The 15,318-nt window shown below is 20.4% G+C and overlaps 3 protein-coding genes across 6 annotated transcripts; 1 reads left to right on the forward strand and 2 right to left on the reverse strand.

Annotated features, from left to right (window-relative positions):
* Window positions 1-432: 432 nt before the first annotated feature.
* Window positions 433-4,880, reverse strand: nst (phosphoglucomutase 3-like protein nst). 2 transcript variants are annotated; one of them, XM_003692703.4, is made up of 8 exons: window positions 3,621-4,880; window positions 3,290-3,499; window positions 3,085-3,155; window positions 2,365-2,942; window positions 2,011-2,292; window positions 1,712-1,869; window positions 1,342-1,650; window positions 433-1,071 (listed from the first exon to the last, which is right to left on the reverse strand). In XM_003692703.4, exons 2-8 carry the CDS (start codon window positions 3,382-3,384, stop codon window positions 936-938), a joined length of 1,629 nt encoding a protein of 542 aa, XP_003692751.2. In that variant the 5' UTR covers window positions 3,385-3,499; window positions 3,621-4,880; the 3' UTR covers window positions 433-935. The 2 variants fall into 2 exon arrangements, with proteins under 2 accessions (XP_003692751.2, XP_086772633.1); XM_086916507.1 differs by lacking the exon at window positions 3,621-4,880 and having other exon boundaries at window positions 3,290-3,531.
* A 516-nt stretch (window positions 4,881-5,396) lies between these two features.
* Dnmt1a (DNA methyltransferase 1a) lies at window positions 5,397-12,247 on the reverse strand. Of its 3 annotated transcripts, XM_031915854.2 has the most exons (17): window positions 12,080-12,247; window positions 11,777-11,854; window positions 10,971-11,521; window positions 10,537-10,900; window positions 10,129-10,455; window positions 9,790-9,942; window positions 9,228-9,690; window positions 8,937-9,136; window positions 8,260-8,677; window positions 7,864-8,187; window positions 7,604-7,755; window positions 7,154-7,488; window positions 6,968-7,079; window positions 6,714-6,863; window positions 6,442-6,608; window positions 6,132-6,372; window positions 5,397-5,912 (listed from the first exon to the last, which is right to left on the reverse strand). In XM_031915854.2, the coding sequence occupies exons 3-17, from the start codon at window positions 11,441-11,443 to the stop codon at window positions 5,685-5,687; spliced, it is 4,107 nt and encodes a 1,368-aa protein (XP_031771714.2). In that variant the 5' UTR covers window positions 11,444-11,521; window positions 11,777-11,854; window positions 12,080-12,247; the 3' UTR covers window positions 5,397-5,684. The 3 variants fall into 3 exon arrangements, with proteins under 3 accessions (XP_031771714.2, XP_086772623.1, XP_086772624.1); XM_086916497.1 differs by lacking the exons at window positions 11,777-11,854; window positions 12,080-12,247 and having other exon boundaries at window positions 10,537-10,811; window positions 10,971-11,047; XM_086916498.1 differs by lacking the exons at window positions 10,971-11,521; window positions 11,777-11,854; window positions 12,080-12,247 and having other exon boundaries at window positions 10,537-10,688; window positions 10,742-10,762.
* Window positions 12,248-13,298: 1,051 nt separating this feature from the next.
* Lrr47 (Leucine-rich repeat 47) lies at window positions 13,299-15,013 on the forward strand. Its single transcript, XM_003692718.4, has 3 exons — window positions 13,299-13,566; window positions 13,699-14,519; window positions 14,672-15,013. The coding sequence occupies exons 1-3, from the start codon at window positions 13,399-13,401 to the stop codon at window positions 14,898-14,900; spliced, it is 1,218 nt and encodes a 405-aa protein (XP_003692766.2). The 5' UTR covers window positions 13,299-13,398; the 3' UTR covers window positions 14,901-15,013.
* Window positions 15,014-15,318: the final 305 nt, after the last annotated feature.

Below are 15,318 nucleotides of genomic sequence, written 5' to 3' on the forward strand. Positions count from 1 at the left end.
TTTTATATTTATTTCAGTATCTAAAATCAATTTTCCTAAAATGTTCTACGAATATATTAATACAGTATATACATACAAAATAGGATTTGATTCATGACAGAATTAAAATGAGAAAAATCTTAAATAATATTGAATTTAGAGGATTTTTTTTCTTTGTTCTCTAAAAAGAATAACATATTTATTCATATAATCTTATTTATGCAACAGAATCTTTCAAATTTTCAATAAATTATTATATTTTTATATATTTTTATTTAATTTAAATAGATACTTATCTATAATGTTTTCAATACTTATTCAATTATTAATCATATTTATAATTATAAAATATTCATATATCCATTTATTAATTTTTAAATTTTTTTTTTAACATTTCGTGAATTTTTTCCAAAATAAAATTATATTATTCATAGATAATAATTTTTATAACAATTGATTTATTATTTTAATTTATTTATATTAAAAATATATAATATATTACATATTAGTTATATTATTTTTTAATACATATTAATATATTATTGTATTACACAGAAACTCTACAATAAAATTAGTAATAAAAATATTTATTTTTGCAATAGAAATATAAAAGTAAAAAATTACATTATTATGTAAGTATTAATATATGATTGTATATTATATTTTATTACATTAATAAGAATATGAAAAAAAAATAAAAAATAACTAATTGGTTTTTATATACATATATTTTTTATATATAGTATATATAATCTTTCATATTTGTACTTTATGAATATTCATTATTTATTATATGATATTTCTTTATAAAAAATATAATAATTTTTAATAAATTAATAAAAGATATTTTTGTAAAGATTCTGTAAATTTATAAAAATTATAGTTATTATATATAAAAATTAAATGTTAATACAAATGTTATTTTTATATTGTAAACAATATAAAATTATTTATTATTAAAGTTGAGGTTTAGGTCCAACCCCACCTGCATGTTTATATACTAATGATGCCACATCAATAATTAATTTATTAAGATCATATAAATTTTCACATTCTGCATATATTCGTACTACATCTTCAGTTCCTGATGGTCTAAAAATAAAAATTTTTATAATTAATAAAATATTAATTTTTTGTCGTAATTATTATTACTTGAATATTTAAATCTTTTATATTGAAGCTTATACATAAAAGATATTGAAAGATTTAATCATAATAATCATATATAAATAAAAAAATAAATAAATTAATAATAAATATTTACTAAGAATAATATTTATTATAAATATATTTAAATCAGTTTTATTAAAAACTTTTTTTGAATATTGTGTATATGATTATAATAAAAATTATATATATTACCTTACAAAAGATCGTCCTCTTTTATATCGTAATATTACTTTATCAATTTCGTCTTGTAATCCTTCAGGTGTTAAACACTGTCTTCCTGCATTAGTTGTTGTTATAACATTTTTATCATTAACTTTTATCATTAATTGTTTATTTGGTAAATCTGTGTACATTTTTTCCCATTCCATAATATTCCAACCTTTTGCATGCAAAATTGTTTCTACTAATAACAAATCACTAAAAGCATCTCCAACCGTCTGATTAATTATATCTATTATATTTTCTAATTTAGAGGCAGCTGCTTTCTCTTTTATAGACCGTCTATAATATATACATATATATTTTTTTAATGCAAAAGGAAAAATTAAATATTTGTACTTACTTTGAATTTATAATAGCTTTCTTAATTGCTTCAATAGCAGTTTCTTTAAAAAGAACTGTCCCATGACCATTTGCTTCAAAATATATTCCTATATCAAATTCTAATGCTTTATTGTGTAGATACTTAATACCAGTTGATACACAAGAAACTGGAATTTTCTAAATAAAAAATTATAAAAATAAATATAAATTTAATATTACATATAACAATAAAAAATATCTATCTATATCATTTAAAAAATATTAATTATTATAAAATTTTTAAATAATTTTAAATGATAAAATATGAAATGCACACACCAATACATTTGAAATATAATCAGTAGAAGCACCATTGGCATATGCTGTTTGTACTAAACCAATTTGAAATGATAAACGACTTTCTTGTAAAAGTTCTTTAAGATATGTGGCAATAAGTGTTGCTATTCGATCACCGTCCAAAAGATGAAATTTATTATTTTCATCCAGATAAAAATAAATTATTCTGTCTGCATCACCATCTATGGATACACATCTAACATTTGATTTAATAGGAATATTTACTGGTGCTGCTTGATGCACTTTGACATAATCAGCTCCACACTGCAATAAATTATTTAAATAAGTTATTATAATGTCTAATTTCAATGAATATTTTATAAAAATAAAATATACCATATAATTTAATTCTCCATTTCCATCATTATACATATTGATTGTAATTGTTTTTCCTAGATAATTTTGAAATTCTTTTGTAACAATAGCTCCAACACCATTAGCAGCATCTAATAATAATTCTGCGATATATTGCTCATTATTAATTTTATCTTTTCTTATACGTTTAAATGCTTCTGATAATTTTTTATAATAGCCATGTAATGTAGGCATACCATAACTACCATCTGTATTTGTACATACAACTAGATAATGCAATTGAGGAGTTGTAACTATACCAAAATCTTTTACAATTCCATTTAAGGCTTGAATTCCTGCAATAGCAGCATTTAATAATGTTGGACTACTTTTTCTAGTATCTCTACCAGTTATTACAGTTGCATTTATAGACATATTAATATTTTGTTCTTTTATAATATATTTTATCATAGAAACTAAATTTAAATCTTCTGTATTAACTAAGTTAGTAGCTATACGTTCCCAAGTTGCTTCTAGCATTTCACCAGCTGGATCTATAAGTTTTACACCATTATCACATTCAAGATTATGACTTGCCGTAATCATTAAGCCAATTGCAGCTATAAAAAAATTAAATATCTTTAAATAATGTTAAAAGTAAAATAAATAACAAAGAATACAAAACAATAAAAGTATTTTATAATATCGTGTGGCATAAAAATAATTTGTGATATAAGATTTTATGTTTAAACTTAAACTTACCATTTTTAACTTTAGATCTTAATACTGCTAATAATCCCATTCTATATAAAACATGCCCAAGAATATCTCCTCTAATAAAAAAATTAAAAATAATTTAATAATAAATTTAAAAATGAACGAATATAAACTTAATTTAAATATAAATTATTTAATATTAAAAAATTGAAATTATTATTTTATTGATGTATAAAAATAAAATAATTACTTTGTTCTAAAACCAGCTGTTCCATATTGAATGTTATCACTGCATTTTTTCATATAATTGATATTAACAATATCTTCTAATTGAGAAAATTCCATTATTTATTAATTTTTTATATGAAAAAATATCTATATAAAAACTTTTCTTCACGTGTGTAATACTTTTTGTTACCATATGGATTAAATACCATAAAGTGAAAGTAAAATTGCAATGCTAAAAATATCAGAGAATTTAAAAAAGCGATTAAAATAATTTTTTAAAAATATAAAATCTATGTTAATATTAACATATATTATAAAAAATTATTTAATATTATTTAAATATAAGACTTAACCTCATTCAGTAATTTTTTCTTAATTTTTTAATAAATTTTTAATATTATAGATTTTTTTATAAAATTTCTCATTATATTAAATTTATATAAAATATTTATTTTTGAAACAAATTATAAATCATTCATTATACATCATTAAAACTAGAATACTATATTATCATTACTAAATTCTTATCAGATTAAAGAATTTATCATTTTGATTTTTATCATTTTAATCAAAACAGATTAAATATTAACAAAAAAGATTTAAATAAATCAAAAAAATGAAATTAATACAGGAAAAAATAATTTAATACAAATAATTTCTTTTAATATATTTATTTTGTTATATATGATGTACAAGTATATCAAATTATATATATATAAAATATGTATCAAATTTTATAAAAAATTCATAAAAAGAATATTATATAATATAATAATGTAATAAATATAATGTACATTAAAAGTATTATCTTCAACTGAATTATAACTAAAAATTCTTAAATATAATACCAAGTTAGACTATTATTTTTTTATATTACTTTTAAACATTACTTTTTTATCAGTTAAAATTCGTGAAATGAAAATAAATAAATAATATAACATTATTTGGTCAATTAACTGCATCTATTAGAAATTTATCAAATAACAAATAATAAAAAAATAAAGTGAATCATCGATAGCATTGTTTTAAATAAAATGGTCCAAATTTATTGCACTTCTATTTATTTTTATTTATATTTTATTATATTTAAATTAAAAATAAATTAATACATATATATAACTTTATTATTCATCTTTATATTTCTTATACATTTTCATTTAAAAAATTTGTAATTTATAGTTAATCTAATGTATTTTTTTTTTAATTCCATTTTAATTGATAAAATAATTTTATTTAGCTAAAATTAACTAAACTAAAATAAAATAATTAACTAAAAACAACGAATCAAAAGTTTTCGGGATCAGCGTCGGGTTCGTTTGGATCTGAAGCTTCAATTTGTTACTAACATAGCAGAATATACAGGAAGTATTAAGGTTATCATTGCGCGAAAATATAAAACTATAAGAAGTTTTAAATGCATATAATCATATTTAAAAATAAATTTTATAGTAATAAGAAATTAATAAAAAAACTTGTTGTATTGTACTATTGATCGATCCGATATGACGCATTAATTGACAATAAATCATTAATTAAAGAGAATTTTGTAATAAAATTGAAAATTATGAACTTAAAAGTACCAAAATTTTTAGTAGAAAATGAGGAATTAATGAATTTTCAATATAGCAGCTTCAATGTTTTTTCTTAATTTCTATGATTAATCGTTAAGAAATAATTAATAGAAAAAAATTTTATATTAAAATTGGTATGAAAAATTTATTTTAAGTTCTAGATAAAATAGATAGAATAGTTCTAGAATTTAAAAATACCGATATTTTATAAAAAAATAAATAATTAATAAATTTTCAAAATGCTATTTTCAAAATGGAGAAAAACTTTCTCCTCGCACGATATTATTTTCCTTATCCGTAATTTTGAACATTTTATATATTTTGCTATACTATTAATAAGTTAAAGGTTTGAATATCCAAATTTGAAAAACTTTTTTATTATTGGCATATTTGTCGGTAAAATATTTTTCATTAACAATTAAAATATAATTTAAAAAAAGAATAGATTATCTTTAATTAAAAATTCATTTAACTACGAATATATGAAAAATAAAGAAATAAATAATAAAAGATAAATAAAAAAGGATACATATGTATGTAAAACAATAAAAACAATAATTTATATAAAAATCATAAATTTAATATAAAATGTATAATATAAAATTAAAATTTTTAAGAATACATTAACTCTAATAAATATATTTACAATTAAAGAGAATATAATGAGAAATTTTAAACAAATAAATAAAATATAATAATTTAGAAAAACTTTTATATTTAATCTATTAATAATAATGAATTAAGTCATAACTAAATTCATTCTTTTAATATTTTTTTCTATATTTCATCATACAATTTTTTAAATGTTTTTTTCTATTTTTTATTATTTATTTAATCAATTAGGCTTTAATTATTTTGTATTTCTATATCAATTTCAGTTATATCTTTGTTTTGTACACAATTCCTTATTTCATGACCAATAGCTATTCCGAGTGGTGGAGGAACTGCATTTCCAATTTGTCGATGTTTATCGAGTATAGTGCCGTAAAAGCGAAAAGAATCAGGAAATCCTTGAGATCTAGCACATTCACGCACACTTACCACTCGAGTTTGTACTGGATGTAATACACGACCCTTGAAAATGGAATAAATTATTTATATTAACTTTATATAAACTTTAATTAAAATTAATATTTATATTTTAAAGATATAAATTTATCATAGAAAAAGATATAATAAATATAATTAAACATCGAAACATGCTTTTATAATATAGAAAAAAATTGAATTAGATTATATAGGCTTGTTTTTATTATTTTAAAGATTTAAATTTAAAATAATAGTTTTATATACTTGTTTTCCCATAGGTTCAGGATTTGTAATGGTTGTACTAAAATATCCATTCCATTCTAGTCTACCATATAAACCTGCCCAATGATTATGACGATTTCCCGTATGTGGTAAACACCATGGAATTAAAGTATTAAATTGTCTATCTGTAGGATCACATGATTTTCCAGTGCAACAACAACATACTCCGCGATATGCTCCCACAGAACTCCTTCCAGCTTTTTTATCATCATGAGTATATTCTCTTGAATAAAAATTAGATATGTAAAATTTTTCAGCATTAATAAAACTTTGAAAATTATATTTTACTTACAATTTTTTACAATAAGTACCATCACTTAATCTAACAGCAATATTTGGTAAATCCCGCCAGTCAGAGCCACTCGCAATTGGAATATGAGCCATTCTTGCTTCTACAAGAGGTGTCATTTCTTTACATATATGATCTCTTAATAATGGTTGATACTGTTTTCCTCTCATCTAAAAAAAAAAATATTTTAAATATATTATAATAAAAGAGATTGCTATTTGTGTAAAAAGTATATTTTTTATTTTTTCTATTAAATATTTTTATGAAATTATTACTTTTCTTTGAAAATGTGTTGTTGGTTCATTTGTATATGACATTTCTTCCTTATTCCAACCATTTTTAATTTCCGGTAAATCAAACATTGCATCCTTTACACTAATTGTCCTAAATGGTGCAGAGTCTATCCAATTACAATTTGAACTATACTGAAATATTTAATAAATGTAATTTATTAAATATATGTAAAATTATGTAAAACAATATAAAATTTAAATGATTATCTTTATATGATTATCTTTATAGTATTTACTTTTTTATTATCAACTAATACACTTAATTGGCAAGCGCGTTTACTAAAAACATGTGTAGGTTCCGGATATTTTGGTAGTACTTGTCCAGGTGCAGCAGCTAGAATTATCATTCTAAGTAACATGATAAAATGAAATTTAAAATATAAAATTATTATGAATATACATATATTTGAAATAAAAATAACCTTCGTCTTGTTTGAGGTATTCCATAATTTCCAGCTTGAAGAATACCAAATGTACATTGATAACCCATACGAATTAGACATCTTAATGTTAATTTTAAAACCATACTTCTTTTAAAAGAAACAAAATTTCGAACATTTTCCATAATAAAGAAATTAGGTCTGTAGTAATCACAATATGACAAATATGAAACAACAAGAGAATTCTTGAATAAAGAATATTGACGAGAATTGAAACGATTCATGCCACTAAAACCTTGACATGGTGGACCACCGCATAATAATTCTACTTGTCCTTTTTGCGGAAGTTTTTGACCAATTTCATTTGTTGTTTCACCCTGAAAGATATATAATTCACTATATTGTATTCATAAAAAAAGACAATATAATACTAAAATTATAAATTATATTCATCTAAAAAAAGATAAATTATAATTATAAAATTATACTTACATTCATAACTTTTTTTAATAATACATTACAATCTTCTATAAATACTGTTGCATTAGGATTATTTAATCGATATGCGTAAGCAGCAGATTCTTCTTTTTCTATAGCCCAAAGATTTTCAGCTATACCAGCTTGATGTAAACCTTCGGATAACCCTTTAAAATAATTTAATTAAAATATTTATTTTTTTTAATTTATTATATTGAAATCAATAAAAATCAAAAAATTATAAAATTTTACAAAAAATGCAATAAATTACATACCACCACAACCAGCAAATACATCTAATGTTTTTAATTTTTTTGATATTATCTTATATTCAATAGGTCTATTAACAATTGCTCTTTTTTCACTTTCCTCTGTTTTTTTCCCTTTAAATTTTAAATTGCCTTTACTTTTACCACATTTACCAATACTAATAGCATGATATGGTGGTTCATCAAATGTTTTTTCTTGTACATTATAAGCTTCATTGAAATAAAATCGATATGGTCCTGCAGCAATCCATTCTTCAATAGATTGATTTAAATTCTCAGAATAAGCAAGATAACATTTTCCAACAACTTTAATAAATTTGATATTGCATACTACAAAATTATTATACATGTATAAAAAAAAATCATTATGTATGATATTATAATAAAAATATCATAATATACCTTCATTACTCCAATAAACCATATTTAGATCTGCTTGTTCCATTAATGTAGAACTTCTGTGTGTATTTTCTGGTCTATATAACTTATTTACCGTAATATTTATGTCAGAAGGTGGAACTAATATATCATTTGTATTGGCGAATATTTTATTTATATATCCTATACAAAAAGGATCAGGAGTATCAAAATTTGAACCTTTTATATGATCAGAAGATTTTCTATAAAATTCAGGATACATATCTTCATCTACATTTTCTTTTTTAAGTTTAGAAATATCTTGATATGTAGTTTTATATTTAAAATTGAAAACATCTGGTTGTAAAAATACAGTTGTTCCAACTCTATAATCTTCCCCTTTGTACTTTACTAAACCATAAATAACTTCTTTGCTATTTCTTTCTTCTATTCGTTCATACACCTTGAAATATAAAAAATATGAATAATTATTAAAAATAAGGAATTAATATTAAATAAATATTAAGTATATTTTTTTCATCTAATAAAAAATAATAACAATATAAAATTACTTTATATGCTACATATATTATATTGTTATAAATCTTTCATACAAAATATTTTACAAAAATTATATTTTAATTATCCTAATATTATAAATAAAATTTATTTTAATATTATAATATAAACAAAATTACTATTACAATATTAATTTTATATACCTTTGGTGTATTGAACTGTTCCAACGTGTTTAAACGAGCACATGCAGGACAAAATCGGTAACTGTTTCTTTTATGAAGATTTTTTATATCAGGTACAGGATCTTCAAATCTAGCCGTTTCGGGTATATAACGCTTTTGAAAAAAAAATGTTTTACCATCTGGATCTTTTACATCATTTTCAAAGTTTAAATCCATATTACCTATAATATAAAATAATATAGAATAAAAAATATTATTTTTAATTTTAATATTCGTATTTAAAACTTCATTGAATGAATATTAAATATATACCTAATTCACTCCAATTTTTTTGTACTTCTTTAAAAATAACAGTACATTTAGATCTGACAGATTTGAAGGGTATATCATCACAATCATCACTCAAAAATAATTCTATAGGATCTGATGTTTCTCCGAGAATAGTATCATTTCCTCTATGTAACCAATTTGCATGAAATTGTTTTATACCATTTTTATTTTCCCACATATAAATAACTTTAGCAACATGAGATGGAATTGCTGGATTTCTTGGTTCTACAAGTACATAATCATTTATTCCTATTTCTTCATCACCAACTATAACAGATTTGTAATATGTTTTTAAATTTTCATTAGCAATTTGATCTCCTATCCATATAATATCTTTTTTGAGTTCTTTAAAATCTTTTTTTTTGCTTCCTTCTTCTTCAACTTTTTTATTTTCCATTAAAATTTCATATTGATCTTCATTTTCTGGATCAGAATCATCTGCTTCCTAAATAAATAAAAATACAAAATATATTATATTTTATATATATATATATACACACACACAATTGTTTAAATAATAATTATATTAAAAAATAATTTTTACTTGAATGGCCATATTTGGACATCTTCTTTTAACACAAGCTTGCTTACTTCTTCCGGTTCCTCCAAATTTAATCATATCTTTACAAGCATTACAAAGACCACAATCGGGTTGTTGACAATGTTCACATACTCCACATCTTTGTCTTTTAGGTCCCTAAAAATATAATTACATAAAATTTATTTTTATTTATTATTTTAAATATGTAATATATAGAATATATAGAATACAGAATGTAAAAAAAATAGTTTTTATAATATTTTATTATAATTCTAATCAACAATATATTCAGTTGTTTAAAAAATCATTCTATATTTTAAATAAAAAAAAATAAATGCTTACCATTGTTATCTTATCATCATGTTTAATTAATTGATCTGTAAATATATTTTCAAACATGTCACTAACTAATTTTGTAGTAGTTGCTTTTGTCCAAGCAGGTTTTCTAACTTTTTGTTCCCTAAGTTGCGTTCGACGGAAAGTTACTCTTTTTCCTAATGTAACGCCTGCAAGATTTGCTAATGCTCGCATACAAGGACTTGTAATAAGAAGTGTATCTTCTGAGTCAGCAGAATTATCAAATGATAACACTTGATCACATATAAATTGTGCGTGTCTTAATAAAGAATCTTCAGTAAATTTTGACATATTTTTAGGTGGCACTATTGTCTGTAAAAAGTATATAATTTTATTAAGTATGAAATAAAATATATTGTTCAAAAATTCTTTAATAAAATGCTCTTAAATTACTTGAAATTTATTAAGTAAATCCTCGTAGCTGGGATTAATTTCATCTAAAAGAAACTCAATAACCAATTTACTCATATATATTTTTTCCTTAACAATATCCATAAAAGGAGCATATTCTTCAGATGGATCCATTAAAATATATTCCGCAAATGCTGTATTGAAACCTATAAGAGCCAGTTCTCCTCCATCAAAACCAGATACATACCATTCATTTATTGGACCCATATCTTTTGTTGGTACTCCACCCTCTGGTGATGCATCTTCTTCATAAATAGCTTTTATATAACCAGAAAAATATAACATTACATTTTTTTCTATAAGTCCAGTATCAAAAGCACATAAATGGCCATTTTTATCATAAACACTAAAATTAATAAAGTTACATAAAATTTTTACAGATATATCAAATTATTCATAAAACAGAGGAATCTTACCTGAAATAAGTCAATTTATTTTGAGGACGCTGATCACTTTCATGTATGAAAGATTCAGTTCCATTAAATAAACATAATTTTGGATCAATTAAAGCAATTTCTTCATCTACAGCACCATTTGGATGACCCGGATAAAATTTTATTTCATTTAATTTTTGACGACAATATTCACATTTATCATAAAACATATTTACATTTTTAATTTGAGGTGTTGGTAATATATTAATATCTGTAAGTTTAACTTTTTTTTCAATATGCTTATCTAAATATTCCTCATCTATTTCTGGATCATAATTTTCTTTATTTTGTTCACTTTCTTGCAATATATTATTTTCTGTTTTTATATTTTGTAATTTTTGTATGTCTTCTTTATTAGTTGTATCGCAACTTATTTGCTTTTTTTTAACAAGTTGTTTAGAAAACATATCAATTATAGATATTTGTCTATTAAATTTGGATGTATTAGACTTCATTGTATTATTTCTTTATATATTTCCACTATTTCTCTTATTATGATAACATTGACAATTTTAAATCATATTTGAATCATTCTAAAATATAGATAAATTATTACTAAAAAAAAATATATAATTGTAATAATATATATATAAAAAATATATAAAAAAATATTTATATTATATATTTATATTATATATGTATATTGTATATATAGTGAATATAAAATGAATATATATGCAAGAATTTTATTTATCTAATAAATACATAAAATATAATATTTTAATCAAGTTTGTCTTTATTAAATAATATACACGTTTAGCAAATAATAACTAATTTAATAAAAATACCTTATAGTTTGATTTCCATAAAAGAATATAATGTTCCATTTAATTCATTAAATTCATTATAATTTCCAAAATTTAAATCTACACAAATATAAAAAAGAATATTTATTGTATATTTTTATCACATATAAGATTTCTTTTATATATTTTATATTCTATTATAAATATTATAAATATTAATTTTTTATATAAAACTTATAGATTTCTATTGACTTTATTTATACACAAATACACTTTATATGAAGTACTCCTTCTTAATTTACAATATAATCAAAATTTGTTATTTAAAATCATATATTTTCATACTTAATTTGTATATAACATTTTAATCCACATTTAAAATATCGTAAACAATTTAACTTTTATATTCGTTATTCTTTTCAAGAAATATTTAACGAATTCCATGTGTACATTTTCCCGCCTTTGAGCACTATATTAAAAACTTTATTATATATTACATGTATATTATATGTTTACATATTGTATATATTTTGTACATTATTTACTTTTAAATTTAAAAATTAAATAATAAAAACAAAGTTTAAAGTTTTTGAATTTTTTTTTATTAATTTTAATATGAATCTAAAAATGGCAGTTTGAATTATTGTAATAAAATAATTTAAAAGTTTTTGCATTCCAAAATTTCGCATTTTTAGGGACTTTTTTGAGTTATATGATGCCATATTGAATTTTTATTGAATTTATAATAATTTATAATAAATTTATAATAAAAATAAAAATATGCATAAAATTCAATTTATTATATTATCAATTTATTTCAATTAATTATATAATTAATAGTTAATTATTAATTAACAATTATAGTTAGTTATTCAATTAATTATAAATAAATAGCTATTATAAATATATGATTGTTATGACTACTATTAGATAATTTATTATAAATCTTTTCTTTTTTAATTGTTTTTAAATTATCAATTATGTCAATATGCGATTTGAAATTTGAATTGATCTAAATTTTTATCCGAAAAATAATTTAAATTTGATATTTTATATTATCAGGATTGGATAAAAATCCAACATGGCGTCGTCACATTAATTCATAAAAATCCCTAAAAATTCACAACTTTGAATGCAAGTAATTTTTAAATCACTGAATTTACAGATTCTGAATATTAAAATCTAAAAATATATAGAAAAATAATTAAAAATTTTAATGCTCTTATTTAGAGTTTATATTTTTTTTAAAATTTAATCAAATATAATAATATAAATGAATTTGCTATTTATTTGTTTTTAAAGAAATTGAAATTTATATAGAAATAGTTGATATATTAGCATTAATAGGTTAAGTTGGTAAGAGATATATTATATCTGGATCAGTTGTTTCTTGTTCTGCGCGCGAAAAAATAATTTATTTTGTTATAATTTAAAAAAATAATTTAAAAAACCAATTAAAAAACATTATACTATAAAATGATTATAATTAACAATAATCAAATATATAATTAACAAAAATTTATTAAATCGTAATAAATAATAAATTGATTAAAATATGTCATGTAATTATTAATAAAAATATATTAATATAAAAATATCATGAATATCGTATATTTATTGAAATAATAAGGTGTTCTTTGTATTTTCTTTACAATTTATTCAAAATGAAACTTCATTGTAACATAGAAATAAATAACAGATTATCTACAACAAATGTAATAAGAAGAAAATCACAACGTTCCATTCTAGCAATTGGAAGACAAACGGTAAAAAATACGGAGATTTATATATTTTGGCAAACATTACAAAATAAACAGGGTACTAAATATAAGGTAAATGATTGTTATATATATATATTTTTTATAAATTATATTATAATTAAATATATATGTAAATGGCAATATTGTTATTTAAAATATATTTTTCTAATTTAAATATTTAAAAATTAAAAATTTTTTTTTCAGATTGATAATAATGTGGATAAAATATTTACAAAATTCATTGATGAAGGAAAAGCTACAATTCGCTTTATTGAACCACCTCATGATTTAATTATTCAATCTGATACAATTCAATTAAAAAGTTTCATTCATACTTTAAAACTTGGAATAACCAAAAAAATTAATCCTTCAATTCTTAATATTTCAAATTTGAATCCAAAATGTATGACTTTTGTTCCAAAAATCAAAGTAGCAATTAATAAATCTTCTGAATATCCAACTTTAGAAGGTTTTCCAAGAACAACTGAAGAATTATATTTAATAGGATTAAATAGAAAATCATTTGACAGACAAATTTTAAAACTTCAGAGTTTAAGGATTTTAAATTTGTCAAACAATCAGATTTCATCTTTGCCAAAAGAACTAGGCACTTTACAACACCTACAAGAACTTATTTTATCTCAAAATCGACTAGATCGAGCTTTAAAATGGTTATGGTTAGATCAAGTTGCTATTAGATCTAATCTAAAATTATTAGATATAAGTAATAATTTATTACAAAAATTACCACATGAAATTGGGAAACTTGATAATCTTGTAAATTTGAAAGCCAGTCAAAATATGTTATCATATTTACCTCAAAATCTTGGAAAATTGCATAATTTAAAATATTTGGACATATCGAAAAATAATTTACATTGCATACCTGGAAGTATGAGAAATTTACATCTCATTTCATTAGATGTATCAAGCAATCTATTTCTATCTACAGATTCATATTCTATATGTACAATGAATGTACCAAGTTTAACTGAATATGCAGCCAAGTCATTTCTGAAAACAAGGTTTGTATAAATTTTTAATTTTTTTTTAATTTGTACAGTTATATTAATTTTTATTTAATAAAATATGAAATATGAAAATTCAACGGAAAAATATATATTTATATTTAAATTTTTAAATAAATTTTTAAAAAATTTTTATTTCCTTTATATAGATGTTGGTATGATGCAAGTATAATTCCATTCACATTGGTAAAATATTTGGATGAGGCAAAATATTGTGTCTGTGGTAATCCATGTTTTAATTATTACATAAGAAAATTTGTGAAATTTAGTTTAAATACAATAGCAAATATTATAAAATCATCAGATACTACTGTATTGCCATTTGATTGTTATTTTTGTTCAAAAAAATGTGTACGTTATGCAAAACAACAATACTAAATTAATTTATTTGTGATGAAATATGATATTTATCTTTTTTTGTATATTTTTATATAAAAATACATATTTAGAGATATATTTTTAAATAAAATTTTAAATGAACATTAAAAAAATTATTTATAATTTTTTTTTATTTTTATTTATATTTTATACCCATAATTTTTATCTATATTTATTTATAAAAAAACTATATTTAAATGAAATTTATAAAATATATGAAAGATTATTATCAAAATTATCGGAAAAAATTTAAAAAAAAAATAATATTCATGAAATAATATAATAAATTTTATTGTGCAAAAAATAAATATAAATATAACAGTTTTTGACATTGAACATATAGCAAAACAAGAAAAAAATTAAATTCTAATCCGTTTTGTACACAATTCCATATATTTTATAAATATTTTAAATTTAA

Source organism: Apis florea, unplaced genomic scaffold, assembly GCF_048593485.1.
Source record: "Apis florea isolate Af1SG1 unplaced genomic scaffold, ASM4859348v1 contig_3802_pilon, whole genome shotgun sequence".
Lineage (NCBI taxonomy): Eukaryota > Metazoa > Arthropoda > Insecta > Hymenoptera > Apidae > Apis > Apis florea.